The sequence below is a fragment of the Rhinopithecus roxellana genome, chromosome 19, assembly GCF_007565055.1.
Source record: "Rhinopithecus roxellana isolate Shanxi Qingling chromosome 19, ASM756505v1, whole genome shotgun sequence".
In the NCBI taxonomy this organism is placed as follows: domain Eukaryota; kingdom Metazoa; phylum Chordata; class Mammalia; order Primates; family Cercopithecidae; genus Rhinopithecus; species Rhinopithecus roxellana.
The window spans coordinates 13,869,725-13,887,299 of NC_044567.1; the positions used below are offsets into that span (position 1 = coordinate 13,869,725).

Genomic DNA, 17,575 nt, shown 5'->3' on the forward strand with positions numbered 1-17,575 from the left:
ACAAAAAGAACACACCAGGGCAGAGGAACGCTAAGGAGGCCCAAAAGAGCTTCTGAATGTCACCAAACTCTTACTTAAAAATGGTTAAGGTAGCAAATTTTTTTTTTTTTTTGAGACTGAGTTTTGCTATTTTTGCCCAGGCTGGAGTGCAATGGTGTAATCTGGGCTCAATGCAACCTCTGCCTCTTGGGTTCAAGTGATTCTCCTGCCTTAGCCTCCCGAGTAGCTGGGATTACAGGCACATGCCACCACACCCAGCTAATTTTGTATTTTTAGTGGAGATGGGGTTTCACCATATTGGCCAGGCTGGTCTCCATCTCCCAACCTCAGTTGATCTGCCTGCCTCAGCCTTCCAAAGTGCTGGGATTACAGGCGTGAGCCACTGTGCCTGGCCAAGGTGGCAAATTTTATGTTACATATATTTTATACAATTTTAAAAGAAGGAAAAAAGTAAGTCACTTTGGAAAACAATCTGGCAGTTTCCCAAAAGGTTAAACATAGAATTACCGCATAACCCTCAAATTCTACTCCTAGGCGTATACCCAAGGGAAGTGAAAACACACGTCCACACGAAAACTTGTGCATGAACGTTTATAGCAGCATTATCTATAATAACCAAAAAAGTGGAAACAACTCCAATATCCACCAATGGATGAATGGATAATCACAATGAGATATATTGATACAATGGGATATCATTTAGCCCTAAAGAAGTGAGGCACTGACATACACTACAGCATGGACGTATCTCACAAACATTACACTAAGTGAAAGAAGCCAATCACAGAAGACTACATATTGTCTGAATCTTTTCATGCAAATGACCAGAATATAGGCAAGCCCAGTGGGACAGCAAGTAGGGAAGTGGTTATCTAGAGATGGACAGGGACTGTGGGGAAATAGAAAGTGAGCGCTAATACGTACAGGGTTTCCTGCTGGGGTGATAAAAATGTTCTGGAATTAGTAGCAATGGTTGCAAAACTTTGTGGATATACTAAAACACATGAAATTGGGCCGGGCACAGTGGCTCACGCCTGTAATCCCAGCACTTTGGGAGGCTGAGGCGGGTGGATCACCTGAGGTCAGGAGTTTGAGACCAGCCTGGTCAACATGGTGAAACCCCGTATCTACTAAAAATACAAAAAAAAAAAAAAAAAAAAAATTAGCCAGGCATACATAGTGGTGGGAGCCTCTAATCTCAGCTACTCAGGAGGCTGAGGCAGGAGAATCACTTGATCATTTGAACCAAGGAGGCAGAGGTTGCAGTGAGCTGAGAATGCGCCATTGCACTCCAGCGTGGGCAACAAGAGTGAAACTCCGTCTCAAAAAAACAAAACAAAACAAAACAAAACTCATGAAATTGTATACTTTAAAGGGATGAATTTTATGGTATGTAAATTATGTCTCATAATTTACTCATAAAAACAAACTGTTAAGAAAACCAGGAGTGGTCTGGGGAAATGCCTGGCCACGGCTCTAAGCTCCAGGAGGGGCCATGCCTCACCTCTCTGGATGGGAACTCAGCACAGCTGGCATCAACAAAGCTGACTGTTCCCTGTGTCAGGCATCACAGGTTCAGGACGCTCCTGACATAGAGGGGGATGTGAGGGAGGGCAGTGGAAGAAAGAGAGTCCTGGCGCAGGGAAGAGGGAACCAGGCTGCCGGCCCAGTGCCCAGCTGCTCCCCATCCCTCACACCCTGGCCCTGGAGCCCTTGGCCACATGCCGCATCTCAGGGACTGCCTAGTTGTGAGAGAAGCCCCCGTGGGAGAAGGCAGGGAGGTTGGGGGCACAGGCAGCAGCCTGGGGCAGGCAAGCCAGGGGGTTGACCTCACAGGCCCCAGCATCCTGATCCCCTCGGAAGTGGATGGAGTCGGCAGAGTAGAAGGAGGGGTCTTCGTCAAAGAAGTTGTAGGGTCGGAGGAAGAAGCCCACGCCGTTCCCCACAGTCACCGTGTTAGGAATGTCCTCTGCATGTGGGATGTGCAGAAAACCAGCTGTCACCCAGGCCACCAAGTCCTAGCAGGGGAGAAGAAAGAGGATCACGAGGTCTGGCTTTGCTGAGAATGTGCCCTGCCTCCCGCAGTGACCTTGCTCTGCAAGGGAGTCAGCTCACCCACCTGTATGTTCTTAGTTCCTTAGGAAAAATGTGAAGTCATAAAGTTTCTTTTCTTCTTCTTCTTTCTTTTTTTTTTTTTTTTTTTTTTTTTGAGACAGAGTCTCGCTCTGTTACCCAGCTGGAGTGCAGTGGTGTGATCTCGACTCACTGCAATCACCACCTCCTGGGTTCAAGTCTCAGGCACCCAAATAGCTGGAATTACAGGCACGCGCCACCACACTCTGCTCATTTTTGTATTTTTAGTAGAGATGGGGTTTCACCATGTTGACCAGGCTGGTCTCGAATTCCTGACCTCAAGAGATCCACCTGCTTCGGCCTCCTAAAGTGCTGGGTGGGATTATAGGCATGAGCCACTGCACCCGGCTGAAGTTTCATTCTTAGTGGGTTCTGAAGGTCCCTGAGGAATCTGGCTCCTGAGGCAGTGAAGTGGCTCATCGTGTCCCCCTGACTCCTCCCCTCCTCCCCAGCTGCCTGCTCACCACTCCATGCAACTGACCTGCCCTGCGATGGTCTCATTGTTGATGAAGTCAGTGAAGTCCACAGTGGGTGTCCAAGGGTCATTCAAATTGTAGATGCTGGTGCTACTGGGCTCCTCCTCCTTCCGCTGGGTTACCGCCAGCTGGTACCTACAGGAGTTTTTGATTAGACCAACAAGTTCATCAACTGTTCCACTGCCTGAGGCTGCACTGAAGACTGAACAAGCACAAGGGGGAAATGAGCCCCGAAGTCTTAGAGTATTGAGTCTCTGTATCATTCTCTGTCCAGTTCTCCTTGCCTCTCTCTCTCTCTCTCCCCCCTCTGTAGACTTCCTGACTTGTCCACTGTCCTGTACCTTAAACATCACTGGCCCAGCAGACTTCAGGTAGGAGTGTTGCTCATCCATCCATCTGGATCAGAGCATGATGTTGAGCCTGGGCCTTGGAACCATACATATGGACATGGCCTCTTCCCCATCCTAGGTCAAATTCAGTATCTCAAATACCTAGATTTTAGGGAATCCTCCCTCCGATTTGTGCTCCTATCTCACTGTTTTTTTCCTCTAACCTTTAATGTGAACATTTTAAACATACAGAAAAATTGGAAGAATTGTATGTGAACATCCACATACTCAAGTCTAGCATCTACTACTAATATTTTCCTAGATTTGCTTCAATGCCTTATATCTCAGCATTCCTCCACCCACACATTAGGCTTTGTTTTGAGTGGCTACAGATTGTGGCCACAGGAATGTGTGTGTGTGTGTGTGTGTGTACCTGTGGGAGGTGGAACAGTGTGGAGCCCTTCATCCATTCTACCTGCCCCACTCCCTCCTGACCACCGACCACTCACCTCCCCCAGCTGAAGCCTCTCTCCATGGAGCTGTTCTGGGGTAGCGGCTCCCCAGAAAAGCTGTGCACCTGGATGCGGTAGCCCCGGGGGTGACCCCACTTGTTGCTGTGGTTGCTGGCCAGGTACAGGTAGCGAGGGGTGGCACCTCCCATGGGGAAGGTGGCTTGCTCCTCCGTCTCCAGCAGCTTCCGGGTCACCTCCATCCTCTGCATCTGGTGCTCAGGGCTCCACGGCACAGCCATGGGGACAAAGGCCGTATCCTCAGCCCAGACCCAGTTCTCTAGTCCTGCTCAGGGTGGGATAGGGGAGGGCCTGTCATGCAATTGCCCTGGCCCCTCTGGACCCTGCCTCCACCTGGCTTCAGAGTGGGGGCAAAAGAGCAGCCCAGAACTGAGTGTGCCCCTGCTTCTCTTCCCTCTCCCCAAGATAACCCCAGCCCAGGGATTTGGAGGAGGTCTTTCTCCCTACTCTCTTCTCTGGTAATAATCTCAGATGCCTTGCGACTGGGCCTCCACCAATCTCCTCCCTCTGAGGGGCTGCATGGGAGGGTGTTTACCTGAGGTTGGAACAACCTTGTGGGCAATGGGCAAGGTGGCACTCCCTCTGATCTGAAGACTTCCCCTCACATGTGAAGCCCTGTGGCATTGCCAGGACTGCCTTATCATGAAAATAAGCCGCACATTGACTGAACCTGAAGGAGCTGTGTAGGCAGCATGCCGAGTGCCTTCTGTGTATTCATGCTTTCACTTTTCCAACAATCTCAAAAAGGAGGAACTATCATTGTCTCCATTTTACAGATGGGACAACTGAGGTTTAGAGCATTCAATAATGTACCTTGGTGGGTCAGCAAGGACACACGGTTAATATCATGGCAGTGCTGGGGACCTGGGTCTTAGTCTGGCCTTACACTGCCCACATATCAGCACATAGAGGAAGACAGCATAGAGAGACATCACAACACAGGAACAGCAGACATGAGGACCAAGGAGAAGGAAAACCAACGCTGGACCCGATGCTGCTGGGGCTTGGAGGTACCTTTTGGGTTTGAAACTTGGCAGGGAGCAGGGAGCAGGGCTTAAGACACACTCTGTTTCCTGAACTTTTGGAGTCGGAATGATTTTATTTGAGTCCAACTAGGTCCCACATTAGGAGTCAAGTTAAGTGATCTGAGACAAGGAGCAATAAATCAAAACATGCTGGTAGTTCCCTCTGCACCTTCCAAAGACCAGGAGAGGGGAGAGTCTGATTCAGCAAACCCTTAGTTTCCTTTTGTAGATTCACTGCCCCTAATCCATATCCCAGTGTTTCCATCCTTAGGTGACAATTGCAAACTAAGAGGTTTTTTTTTTTTAGACAGAGTTTTGCTCTTGTTGCCCAGGATGGAGTACAGTGGCATGATCCTGGCTCACTGCAACCTCTACCTCCCGGGTTCAAGTGCTTCTCTTGCCTCAGCCTCCAGAATAGCTGGGATTACAGGCACACACCAGCATGCCCAGCTAATTTTTGTATTTTGAGTAGAGACAGGGTTTCTCCATGTTGGCCAGGCTAGTCTCAATCTCCTGACCTCAGGTGATCCACTCGCCTCGGCCTCCCAAAGTGCTGGGATTACAGGCGTGAGCCACTGCGCCCAGCCACAGACTAAGAGTTCTTTATGGTCCACACACACAAGTAGGCTCCTGTGGCTAATCACAATAATACCTAGTATTTCTCAAGGGCCCGCTATGTGTCAGGCACTATTACAAGTGTTTTAAAAGTTGCCATCATTTAATACAGAGATAAAGATAGATGTGTGTGTATGGGTTGGTTGAAATATATGCTTAAATTTTCTAGCTAAGTCTACTGAGAGGGCCTAAAAGCAATGACATCCCAGTAATGATGAGCACACTTGGTGCCCAGATATTGGTTTCTAAATACCATTCTCCAATTAAGTGAACCTGATCTCCTTGCAGACAAGGTTGATTCCAAGGTAGGAGCAGGGAAAATGCCAGATGAAACATTTTTGGGTGCCAGAAAGTAAGGAAGTGCTCAAAAAAGCGTGGAGGTGTGTGAAAAGGACATAGGAACTAATCTGAAGGACCTCCCAATGGCCAAAGTTGGAAAAATGTAAGGAACAAAGTAAATGATAGTACTCCGTTATAATCCTTAAAGTACAATAAAAAACCATGAGTCTATAAAATTTGAATAAATAATTGAAAACAGAAATAAAAAGGAAGGACTACTCTTCTTTATGGAAAATTCCAATTAATAAATGTATAAGGAATAAGGAAAACTTTTAAGGATAAAGAAAATGTGGTATATATACATGATGAAATACTATTCAGCCTTAAAAGAAGAAAATCTCATTGCAACAACATGGATGAACCTAGGGGACATTATATTAATTAAATAAGTCAGACACAGAAGGACAACACTATATGATCTCACTTATATGTGGAATCTAAAAAAAAGTTGAACTCATAGCAGTAGGAAGTAGAATGGTGGTTACCAGTGCCTTAAGGAGGGTGGAGTTGGGGAGATGTAGCTCAATGAATAAAAAATTCCAGGCCGGGTGCGGTGGCTCAAGCCTGTAATCCCAGCACTTTGGGAGGCCGAGACGGGCGGATCACGAGGTCAGGAGATCGAGACCATCCTGGCTAACACGGTGAAACCCCGTCTCTACTAAAAAAAAATGCAAAAAAACTAGCCGGGTGAGGTGGCGGGCGCCTGTAGTCCCAGCTACTCGGGAGGCTGAGGCAGGAGAATGGCGTAAACCTGGGAGGCGGAGCTTGCAGTGAGCCAAGATCCGGCCACTGCACTCCAGCCTGGGCGACAGAGCAAGACTCCGTCTCAAAAAAAAAAAAAAAAAAAAAAAAAAAAATTTCAGAAGTTCAAGAGATCTATTGGACTGGGCATGGTGGCTCATGCCTGTAATCCCAGCGCTTTGGGAGGCTGAGGAGGGAGGATCACTTGAGCCCAGGAGTTCCAGACCAACCTTGGCAACATAGTGAGATGTCCATCTCTATTAAAAACAAACAAACAAACAAAAAACTTAAATTAGCTGAGTGTGGTGGCGTGTGCCCACAGTCCCAGCTACTCAGGAGACTGAATTGGGAGGATTGCTTGAACTCAGTAAGTTGAGGCTGCAGTGAGCTATAATCACACCATTGCACTCCATCCTGGTTGACAGAGTAAGACCCTGTTTCAAACAACAATAGAAATCCCAAAGAGATCTATTGTACAACACGGTGACTATAGTTAATAGCAATGTATTATATATTCTGGAAAATTGCTGAGTAGAGTTTAAGTGTTCTCACCACCAAAAAATGATAAGGGCTGAGCATGGTAGTTCACACCTGTAATCCCAGCATTTTGGGAGATCGAAGTGAGAGGATCACATGAGCCCAGTTAGTTGGAGGTTGCAGTGAGCTATGATCACACTACCTCATTCCAGCCTGGGTGACAGAGTGAGACCCTGTCTCAAAAAAGAAAAAAGAAAAGAGATGAAAAAAAGAATGTAAACCACCTGAGAGCAACACTGTTGTTTCTTTTGTTAAACTGCATAGTGGGGTGCTTGGCACAAGTGTGCATTCACACATTTTTGTTGCTTGCTTGAAAAATGTTGTTATGTGAAAAAACAGAAGTGAACAAATGTAGGTACATTATGATAACATTTGATTATAGAAATCTAAATACTTCGATCAGTATATCATATTTATACATAGTATACAACATAATAAATTCTATAATCACAGAGATAATTTTTTTAACTAAGGAAGACTTTTTTTTTGAGACAAAGTCTGGTTCTGTCATGCAAGATGGAGTGCAGTGGCTCGATCTCAGCTCACTGCAACCTCTTGACTCCCAGATTCAAATGATTCTCTTGCCTCAGCCTCCTGAGTAGCTAGGATTACAGGTGTACCCATGCCCAGCTAATTTTTGTATTTTTAGTACAGACAGGATTTCGCCATGTTGGCCAGGCTGGTTTTGAACTCCTGACCTCAAGTGATCTGCCCGCCTCAGACTTCCAAAGTGCGGGGCTTATAGGCATAAGCCACCATACCCAGCCCAAAGAAAACTTTTAAAACTAGGCATGAAGACTTCAGCTCACCCCTCCAGCACCGTTGCCTCTGCCAGGATGCCTTACCTGCTACATCCAGGTCCACCTTGAAGTGGGCGCTGTGGGTGTGGGCCGTGCCCAGGGTGTGCTCTGCAACTTTGTTCCCATACCTCTGGGCAGCACCAAAGGGGAATGCTGAGCTGATGTAGCCGGTGGTGTGGAGTCTGACTTCTATGGCCCCATTAGGGTGGAAGACTGTATCCCACACATAGTCATAGTTGAGCATAGTGGACACAGATCTGACGACCAGCACCATTTCTGCAAGGCCCCCAAAGTAGTGGGAGTAGAAATCTGAGTGGTGTCGCCGCAGAGGGAGGCCCTGGTTGTGTTCAAATACACAAAAGGCATCACGTATTGTCTTGGTGGCCTGGGACTCGAAAAGGAAGTGCCAGTCCACATAAGTGGCCAGGTAGGGGCAGTCCACCCCACGGGTCAGGGACGTGGAGAAGTGGCCCAAGCCAAAGCCACTATCTATGTACCGGCTTCGTAGAGCAGAAGGAGAATTGCCTCCATAGATGGCCAAGGCCTCCTGGACACTGACTTCATAGGCTACCCTCTCCCCTTGGAAGCGAACATCAAAGATCCTTGGGCCGCTGAATGCTCCGAGGCCAAAGGAGAAAGTCCACAGTGAGGAGGCCACTCGACTTCCCTGGACACTGAAGCGGGGGCCCTGAGGATGGAACTGCAGAGGGGGAGTTGGACCTGGGGGCACAGGGGACTTCAGGGACCAGGACCCACCTGTGCCATTGTCTGGGATCAGCACCACGTTCACAAGGCCGGCCTCAAACTGGGCCTCCAGCTGGGCCAGGCTGTCGTAGTAGCGGCCTTGATAGAACACCTTCTGGATGGTCCAGCGGGCAGGGTCCAGGGCCTTGTGGTTCACTAGCAGCTCCAAGCCCACGGGGTGCAGGAAGAACCCAGCCCCTGAGATGTTGTAGTAGAGGCCAAACCAGGTGGCCCGGTCCCCTGATTGCAGACCACGGGGAGCCATGGTCATTGTCACCAGGTTCCGTCCCTGGCGCTTGTAGAAGCAACAGTGGTGGAGAAGCCCAGAAGCCTGGGGCAGCTCTCTGTCGAAGATCATCTGGTCTATGTCCAGGTACTCTCGGAACAACATGGGGCGTCGGTGATAGGGCAGGGGGCCTCCATGACGCTCCACGGTCACGTCCCGCATGTAGGAAGGGTGAGGCAGTGGCCCCACCACCAGCTCACTCACGTTGGGCTGGGGTTGTCTGCCAAAGAAGATGATGGCCAGTGCCTCCCGGGCAGGTGGGGGGCTCCCCCTGTCCAGGTGAGCCAGGGCTGCAGCCTTGGGAGGCAGCTGTAGCTCCACTGAGAAGACACAGTTGTCTGAGGGCCGGGCCTGGGCCGCATCCACCAGCCCCGGCCCCAGCCGCTGGGTCAGAAAGTGCATCACAGCTGTCAGCTCCTCTCGGCTCAGGTCTGCAAACAGCTGGCTCTGGCCAGGGTGTGTCCCAGGCTGGGCACTGGGAGATATGGAGGCGCAATGGGAAAGCTGGTCCAGCTTACACTCCTTCTCACCTCCTTTCTCACTCCCAGCCCCACCTTCACCTATGCCTGTCACCAGAACACTAAACAGGGCCAAAATAATGAAGACAGCCATAGCTGAAGCTCCTGAGTCGTCTTCAGGCTCTTGGTTCTGAATGCAGAATGCAAAATAGACATCGATAAACAGACAGAGAGGACCTGGGTGCAGGATGTTTCTCTCGGCCTCTGAAGGCGCTGCCGGTCAAGAGGAATGATGGATATTGTGAAAAACCCCAAGGGCAGAGGGGTCGGGGGTGGAGCTAGAGGGAACTAGGAATCAGGCCGTGTTCAGTAGGTGGGGCAGAGTTAGGAACTTTGACTTTAACTGACCCATGTAAGCCTCTGTCCTCCTGTTCCAAATCAAACAACACACTCAGGGTCAGGGTCAATGAACCAAGTAGGCAGAGAGGTGTGTTTTGGAGGTTAGAACTAGTAAGGCGCAAGAGGAAGTGGGGGTGACTGTCCTGTGGCTCTCCTTTCTCTTCCCTCCAGGTGGAACTTTTCTCCTGGCTGCAAGGCTGCAAGGGAAACTCACCTGCCACGCCTTCACAGCCAGATTCCCTCCTTCCCTCCTCTAATTTTTGATGTCCTCCAGGTTCTGCCTCCCACCACTCTCTCCTGCCTCCATCCATCAACCAGAATCCTAGCAGCAGCCTGAGGGAAGCCTGAGAGTAATGATGAGAAGGCAAAGTATTTGGTAGGGAGCTGGAGGGGCTGAAGGGCTGAGCCAGGTCAGCTTTGTGGAGGCCCCAAGCACCCTAAGTCACTGCAGGGGAGCGTGCAGGGTGCAGAACGAGCTAGAAGCTGCCTGGTTCATTGGGGTGGGGGTGAGGGTGTGGGCAGGAACCAGAGTATAACCAAGACCTTCAGGCCTCCCCTTGTACTGGACCGAGGGATAGGCCAGGGCAGAGGTCAGATGGGGCTGGGAAACTGGCTGTGGACTTATCTCACGCCTGAAAATCCTTTTTCAAAATGGTGCCGACATGAAGAGTGAAGCCGCCTCTGTCCTTCACAGCCAATGGCTGAGCAGCTTCTTTTCCAGGTGACAAACATGTGGAAAGCCACTGTCATTTGGGCAGCCAGGTCCTGAGGGGAACTAGAAGAGACTGAGGGTTCCAGAAGGGGTTGTGCTTCCCTCGTGTACCTGGGGAAGAATCCTCTCCAACCTGCACACATCTAGGAAGACTTCTCAGGAAGAGATGTTCGAGCCAACCTTGGAGATGATGCATTCACCTGGCAGAGAAGAGGAAGGATATTCCAGCACCGAAACCCGAAACAGCTCAGCACAAGCAGGGAACAGTCAAGGATCAGCCTATTTGGTGGGAGTTGGGGAGGAGGGGAGTAGGCAGAGGAGGTAAGATCATGAAGCCTTGCATGGCGCATGCTTTCAGCAAGGTAGTCATTGTAGCAGACAGTGAGACAGACACCTGGAAACCTAGAAGAGTTTAAGCAGATAAATCAACATCAGAAGGGTCAGGCTATCCAGAAATGTTTATGCCATCGGTTGTATTTTGATAAGGAAACTTGCCTGGTTTTCCTGCCTCTTGTTCTTTTATTTTACTTTATTTTTTGTTAAACAGTCTTGCTCCATTGCCCAGGCTGGAGTGCAATGGTACAATCTCCGTCTCCCGGGTTCAAGCAATTTTCCTGCCTCAGCCTGCAGAGTAGCTGGGATTACAGGTGCATGCCACCATACCCGGCTAATTTTTGTATCTTCATTTCATTTCATTTCATTTCATTTCATTTATTTCATTTGATTTCGAGATGGAGTCTTGCTCTGTCGCCCAGGCTGGAGTGCAGTGGCACAATCTCAGCTCACTGCAACCTCCACCTCCTGGGTTCAAGCGATTCTCCTGCCTCAGCCTCCCGAGTAGCTGGCACTACAGATGCCCATCACCACACCTGACTAATTTTTGTATTTTTAGTAGAGATGGAGTTTCATTATGTTGGCCAGGCTGGTCTCAAACTCCTGACCCCCAAGTGATCCACCCGCCTCGGCCTCCCAAAGTGCTGGGATTACAGGCGTGAGCCACTGTGTCTGGCCTCTTGTTATTTAAAGCTGTAGAAGTAGTAGGGCTCATTTCAAGGCTGTAAGAAAAGTAGGGTTCCCCTTTCCTGCAGGACGGAATTTCAACATAATAACTCCCCCCTCTAGGCATGTGAGCCCTTCTTGTCCTCAGGGAAACCAAGAACCACATTTTCTCTTGCTGAGCTGGTGTTGATGCTCTGCAGAAGCTCTTCATGAAAAAACTGTTTTAAAAAAAAAGTTGGGTTTTTTGTTTTTCTGTTTCGTTTTGTTTAGTTTTTGAGACACGGTCTCGCTCTGTCTCCCAAGCTAGAGTGCATGGAGCGCAGTGGTGTCACCATATAGCTCACAGCAGCCTCAGATTCCTGGACTCAAGCACTCTTCCCGCTGCAGCCTCCCTAAGCTCTTGGATTACAGATGACAGCTCCCTGGATCAACTCGGGAAGGAGAAAGGTTTCTGAGAGATCCCCCACAGAGTGAGGGCAGGTCTTAGGGGAATTTTGTGAGATTCACAAGTAGGGAGTGTGTGTGTGTGTGTGTGTGTGTGTGTGTGTGTGTGTTAAGAGAAAGAATGGCTAGAGCCGACTCTCCCGCCCAGCAAGGCCTTAGGGAAGGGATAGCCTTAGAGGGGAACTCATGCCCAGGCCCCTCCTCTGTCTCCACCTTGGCAAGACTTGGCAAGGCAGTGGAAAGTGAGTTTAATAGCAGTGATCACTGTCCACTGAAGACTAGCTGACAGTCCCTGGAAGTCCCAGATTCCAGAGTCTTACCTAACCCTAAAGATGAGCACTCTCAACAAACATGCCTGGAGTTTAATTTCCTGCCGGGCGGGTAGCTGAGGGCACAGAGCTGGTTATCTAACATAAAAAATAAGGCCAGGCATGGTGGCTCATGCTTGTAATCCCAGCACTTTGGGAGGCTGAGGCGGGTGGATCACCTGAGGTCGGGAGTTCAAGACCAGCCTCGCCAACATGGTGAAACCCCGTCTCTACTAAAATTACAAAAATTAGCTGGGCGTGGTGGCCCACGTCTGTAATCCCAGCTACTTGGGAGGCTGAGGCACAAGAATTGCTTGAACCTGGGAGGCGGAGTTTGCAGTGAGGCAAGATTGTGCCACTACACTCCAGCCTGGGTGACAGAGCGAGACTCTATCTCAGAAAAAAGGAGGAAAGAAAGAGAGAAAGAGAGAAATGAAGGAAGGAAAGAAGGAAGGAAGGAAGGAAAAGGGAAGGGAAGAGAAGGGAAGGGAAGGGAAGGGAAGGGAAGGAGGGAAGGGAAGGGAAGAGAAGGGAAGGGAAGGGAAAGAAAGGGAAGGGAAGGGAAGGGGAAGGGAAGGAAAGGAAAGGAAAGGAAAGGAAAGAAAAGGAAAGGAAAGGAAAGGAAAAGAAAGGAAAGGAAAGGAAAGGAGGGAAGGAAGGAGAGAGAGGGAGGGAGGGAGGAAAGGAAGGAAGGAAGAAAAGGAAGGAAGGAAGGAAGGAGGGAAGGAAGGAAGAAAGGAAGGAAGGAAGAAAGGAAGGAAGGAAGAAAGGAAGGAAGGAGAAGGGCAGGGAAGGAAGGAAGAAAGAAAGAAAGAAAAAGAAAGAAAGAAAGAAAAAAAGAAAGAAAGAAAGAAAGATGAAAGAAAAGAGAAAAGAAAGAAAGGAAGGTAAACGGGCATGGTGGCTCACGTCTGTAATCCCCAGCACTTTGGGAAGTTGAGGTGGGAGGATTGCTCGAGCCCAGAAGTTCAGGATCAGCCTGGGCAACATTTTGTAGAGACCCACATCTGTATAAAAAAGTTAAAAAAAAAAAAAAAAGAATTAGCTGCTGTAAGGCATGATCATGATGCCATTACACTTCAGCCTGGGCAACAGAGCAGGATGCTATCTCAGAAAAATAAACAAAAAGAAAAGTGACATTTAATAATTACGCCCAAATGTTGGGGAGTAAAACTCACACCCAATATTCCCATCAATGAGCAGTAACATGGAGATGAGGAACTAGAAAGCTTCTTGAAGTGAAGACAATGGAATTACTGTAACTAAGGCGGGAAGGGGTCATTGGAAACAGATTGTGAAGCAGAAATTTAAAGAAAATAAATACTGCATGTATTCACTGCAAGAAAAGTAAAGGTTAAGTGAAAAACAGAAGTTTTCTTCTACTGCAGGGAAGGCTATAGACAGGTCATGGTGACCTAGCCTGCACAAATAGGCTCCAGACACCCCCGAACAAAGTTAAAAGAAGAAAAACAAATTTCTTTGCTGTCTCCCCTTTCTCTAAACCATTAATTATGACTATGTTTGCCAATACTTTTATTCAGTAAAATTTGTAAATTTCTGTTTTACAAGTTATGCCAAGTCAACAGTTATGCTATAGGTTACGTGACTTGTCACTGTATAGTTTACTGTCTTTGTCCTGTTTCTGTGTACTAGCCTATGTAAGCTAAACTCTGTCTTTGTTCAATGCTCAGCTTTTTAGATGTGAGTCCACTAAGCCAGTGCGCACCTAATAAACATCCTCCTGTATTCACCCATGCTAGTCTCTCTAGTCCTCTGTGTCCTGCAACAGTTATGTGACCTTTAGGATAAAGGAAATAAAATCTAATGTCAAGGCCTAGCCACAAGGCAATCCATCCCAGCCAAGGAACTTGTGTCTGGGCCCTATGGTAAGTTATAGTCAATAGTGAGGAAGGTACCTCCAGCTCTCGGCTAAGAACATGCCATTAAGATAACTAATGCTGGGGCTGAGCACAGTGGCTCACGCCTGTAATCCTAACACTTTGGGAGGCCAAGATGGGCAGATCACTTGAGGTCAAAAGTTTGAGAACAGCCTGGCCAACATGGTGAAACCCTGTCTCTACTAAAAATACAAAAATTAACTGGGCATGGTGGTGGGCACCTGTAATCACAGCTACTCAGGAGGCTGAGGCAGGAGAATTGCTTGAACCTGGGAGGTGGAGATTGCAATGAGCCGAGATCACACCACTGCACTCCAGCCTGGGTGACAGAGCAAGACTCTGTCTCAAAAAAAAAAAAAAAAAAAAAAGGATGACTAATGTTGACCAGGTGCAGCAGCTCACACCTGTAATCCCTTCATTTTGGGATGTCAAGACTTGAGAATCACATAAGCCCAGGAGTTCAAGACCAGCTTGGGCAATATAGAGAGACCTCATCTCTACAAAAAAATTTTAAAAGAAAATTAGCCAGGCACATCCTAGCTACTTGGTAGGCTGAGGCAGAAGGATTGCTTGAGCCCAGGAGTTCAAGGCTGCAGTAAGCTATGGTTGTGCCACTGCACTCTAGCCTAAGTGACAGAGCAAGACCTTGTCACTTAAAAAAAAAAAAAAAAAAACAGAAAAGATTTATTTTGGTTAAGCGTGGTGCCTCATGCCTCTAATTCCAGCACTTTGTGAGGAAGAGACAGGAGAATGGCTTGAGCCCAGGAGTCTAAGACCACCCTGGGCAACATAGCCAGTCCTCATCTCTACAATAACTTTAAAAAATAAATATATATAGGCTGGCGTGGCGGTTCATACCTATAACCCTAGCACTTTGAAAGGCCAAGGTGGGCAGATTCCTTGAGCTCAGGAGTTCAAGACCAGCCTGGGTAACATGGCAAAACCCTGTCTACCAAAAATATAAAAAATTAGCTAGGTATAGTGGTGTATGCCTGTAGTCCCAGCTACTTGGGAGGCTGAGGTGGGAGGATCACTTGAGCCTACAGGGTGGAGGTTGCAGTGAGCCAAGATCGTACCTCTACACTCCAGCCTGGGCAACACAGTGAGAACCTGTCTCAAAAACAAAACAAAACACCAAAAACATATATGTAGAGAGAGATATTTGGCCAATGACAAATATTGACAGTTAAAGTAAGAAAGGCTGGCTGGGCATCGTGGCTTACACCTGTAATCCCATCACTCTGGGAGGCCAAGGTGAGAGGATCACTTGAGCCCAGGAGTTTGAGACCAGGCAACATAGTGAGACATGGACTCTACAAAAAAAAATTTTTTTTTTTTTTTTTTTGAGGCGGAGTCTCGCTCTGTCGCCCAGGCTGGAGTGCAGTGGCCGGATCTCAGCTCACTGCAAGCTCCGCCTCCCAGGTTTACGCCATTCTCCTGCCTCAGCCTCCCAAGTAGCTGGGACTACAGGCGCCCGCCACCTCACCCGGCTAGTTTTTGTATTTTTTAGTAGAGACGGGGTTTCACTGTGTTCGCCAGGATGGTCTCGATCTCCTGACCTCGTGATCCGCCCGTCTCGGCCTCCCAAAGTGCTGGGATTACAGGCTTGAGCCACCGCGCCCGGCCAAAAATTTTTTTTTTGAGACAAAGTTTCACTCTTGTTACCTAGGCTGGAGTGCAGTGGCACGATCTCGGCTCACTGCAACCTTCACCTCCCAGGTTCAAGCGATTCTCCTGCCTCAGCCTCCAGAGTAGCTGGGATTACAGATGCCTGTCACCATGCCCAGCTAATTTTTTGTATTTTTAGTAGAGATGGGGTTTCATCATATTGGCCAGGCTACTCTTGAACTCCTGACCTCAGGTTATCCACCTGCCTCGGCCTCCCAAAGTGCTGGAATTATAGGCGTGAGCCACTGTGCCTGGTCTACAAAAAGTTTTTAAAATTAGCCAGGCATAGTGGCACACGCCTGTAGTTCCAGCTACTCGGGAGGCTGAGGTGGGGGGATCGCTTGAGTCTGGGAGGTTGAGGCTGCAGTGAGCCATGGTGGTACCACTGCACTCCAGCCTGGGTGACAGAGCAACACCTTGTCTTAAGGGGAAAAAAAAAAGAAAAGAAGAAAGAGAAAGAAAGAGAGAGAGAGAGAGAGAAAGAAAGAAGAAAGAAAGAGAGAGAGAGAGAAAGGAAGGAAGGAAGGAAGGAAGGAAGGAAGGAAGGAAGGAAGGAAGGAAGGAAGGAAGGAAGGAAGGAAGGAAGGAAGGAAGGAAGGAAGAAAAAAAGAAAGAAAGGAAGGAAGGAAGGAAGGAAGGAAGGAAGGAAGGAAGGAAGGAAGGAAAGGCTGAGATCACCTAGGGAGGACTTCCGGAGAGAGGAGAAAGGAGGACCAAGGACAAAGCCCTAGAAAACGCAAGAGCTTGGGGCTCCATGAGTAGATGAGGGGAGCAGAAGTCAAGGAGCCTGAGAAGGCTGAGAAGGAACAAATATGGATGAAAAGGGGACAATGTTGGGGAGTCAAGATGGGAGAGAGTTCTGAGAAGGGAGGACAGTTGGTGTTGTCAAATGCCACCGAGAGGTCCAGAAAGTAGGCGGCCAGGAGCTCCTATTGATTTTGTGTTTAGGAAGTCACTGGGGGCCAGGCTCTGTGGCTCACACCTGTAATCCCAGCACTTTGGGAGGCCAAGGCGGGCGGATAACTTGAGGTCAGGAGATTGAGACCAGCCTGACCAACCTGGAGAAACCTTGTCTCTTCCAAAAATACAAAATTAGCCGGGCGTGGTGGCGTGCCTGTAATCCCAGCTACTCAGGAGGCTGAGGCAGGAGACTCACTTGGACCCGGGAAGTGGAGGTTGCAGTGAGCTGAGATCATGCCATTGCACTCCAGCCTGGGCAACAAGAGTGAAATTCCGTCTCAAAATAAAAAAATAAAAAAGAGGCGGCCGGGCGCGGTGGCTCAAGCCTGTAATCCCAGCACTTTGGGAGGCCAAGACGGGCGGATCATGAGGTCAGGAGATCGAGATCATCCTGGCTAATACGATGAAACCCCGTCTTTACTAAAAAATACAAAAAACTAGGCGGGCGAGGTGGCGGGCGCCTGTAGTCCCAGCTACTCCGGAGGCTGAGGCAGGAGATTGGCGTAAACCCGGGAGGCGGAGCTTGCAGTGAGCTGAGATTGCGCCACTGCACTCCAGCCTGGGCAATAGAGTGAGACTCTGTCTCAAAAAAGAAAAATAAATAAATAAATAAATAAAAAGAGGCAAGGCAAGTGGGCACACCTCATGTCCTTACAGGGGGTTGCCATGTCTACATTCCTGGAAAAGTCCTAGTCATGCCCTCTGACTCAAGCCTCAGGGATTCCATTGTCCAGCTCCTTTATCTCAGGCCATTGGGCCCCAGGTCCTAAAGATCTGAGCCTTGGCAGCACCATTTCCTTCAGAACCTGACATCCTCAGCCAGTAATCACTCCTAGACAATTGACCACAAGTCTGAAGCCAAGACTCCAGACAACTTCTGTGGTCTAAGGAAGAGATTGGATTGGGGCACGAGGCTGGAGTTCCACCTTACGGCCCTCCTGACCCGAGCTGAACTGATGTTCTAACAGTCTAGATGTCCATTCTGCCTCCCCTCATCTGGGACCTGGGCCAGGTGGCATCATCATCATGCTGAGATGTAAGGAGGCAGACATAACCAGTCACATTTTCATATAAAAGCTTGTGAGAATTGACATACAATTACATACACACACCACATACAAACATTCATGATCTTTGGTCTGGAGATGGGTTTCAAGGCAATTAAATTCCAGTG

The 17,575-nt window shown here is 48.7% G+C and overlaps 1 protein-coding gene across 1 annotated transcript; it reads right to left on the reverse strand.

Annotated features, from left to right (window-relative positions):
- Positions 1–1,363: 1,363 nt before the first annotated feature.
- Positions 1,364–9,836, reverse strand: LOC104679997 (membrane primary amine oxidase-like). Its single transcript, XM_010385770.2, has 4 exons — positions 7,571–9,836; positions 3,448–3,733; positions 2,615–2,744; positions 1,364–2,018 (listed from the first exon to the last, which is right to left on the reverse strand). The coding sequence occupies exons 1-4, from the start codon at positions 9,165–9,167 to the stop codon at positions 1,743–1,745; spliced, it is 2,289 nt and encodes a 762-aa protein (XP_010384072.1). The 5' UTR covers positions 9,168–9,836; the 3' UTR covers positions 1,364–1,742.
- Between the last annotated feature and the right edge of the window lie 7,739 nt (positions 9,837–17,575).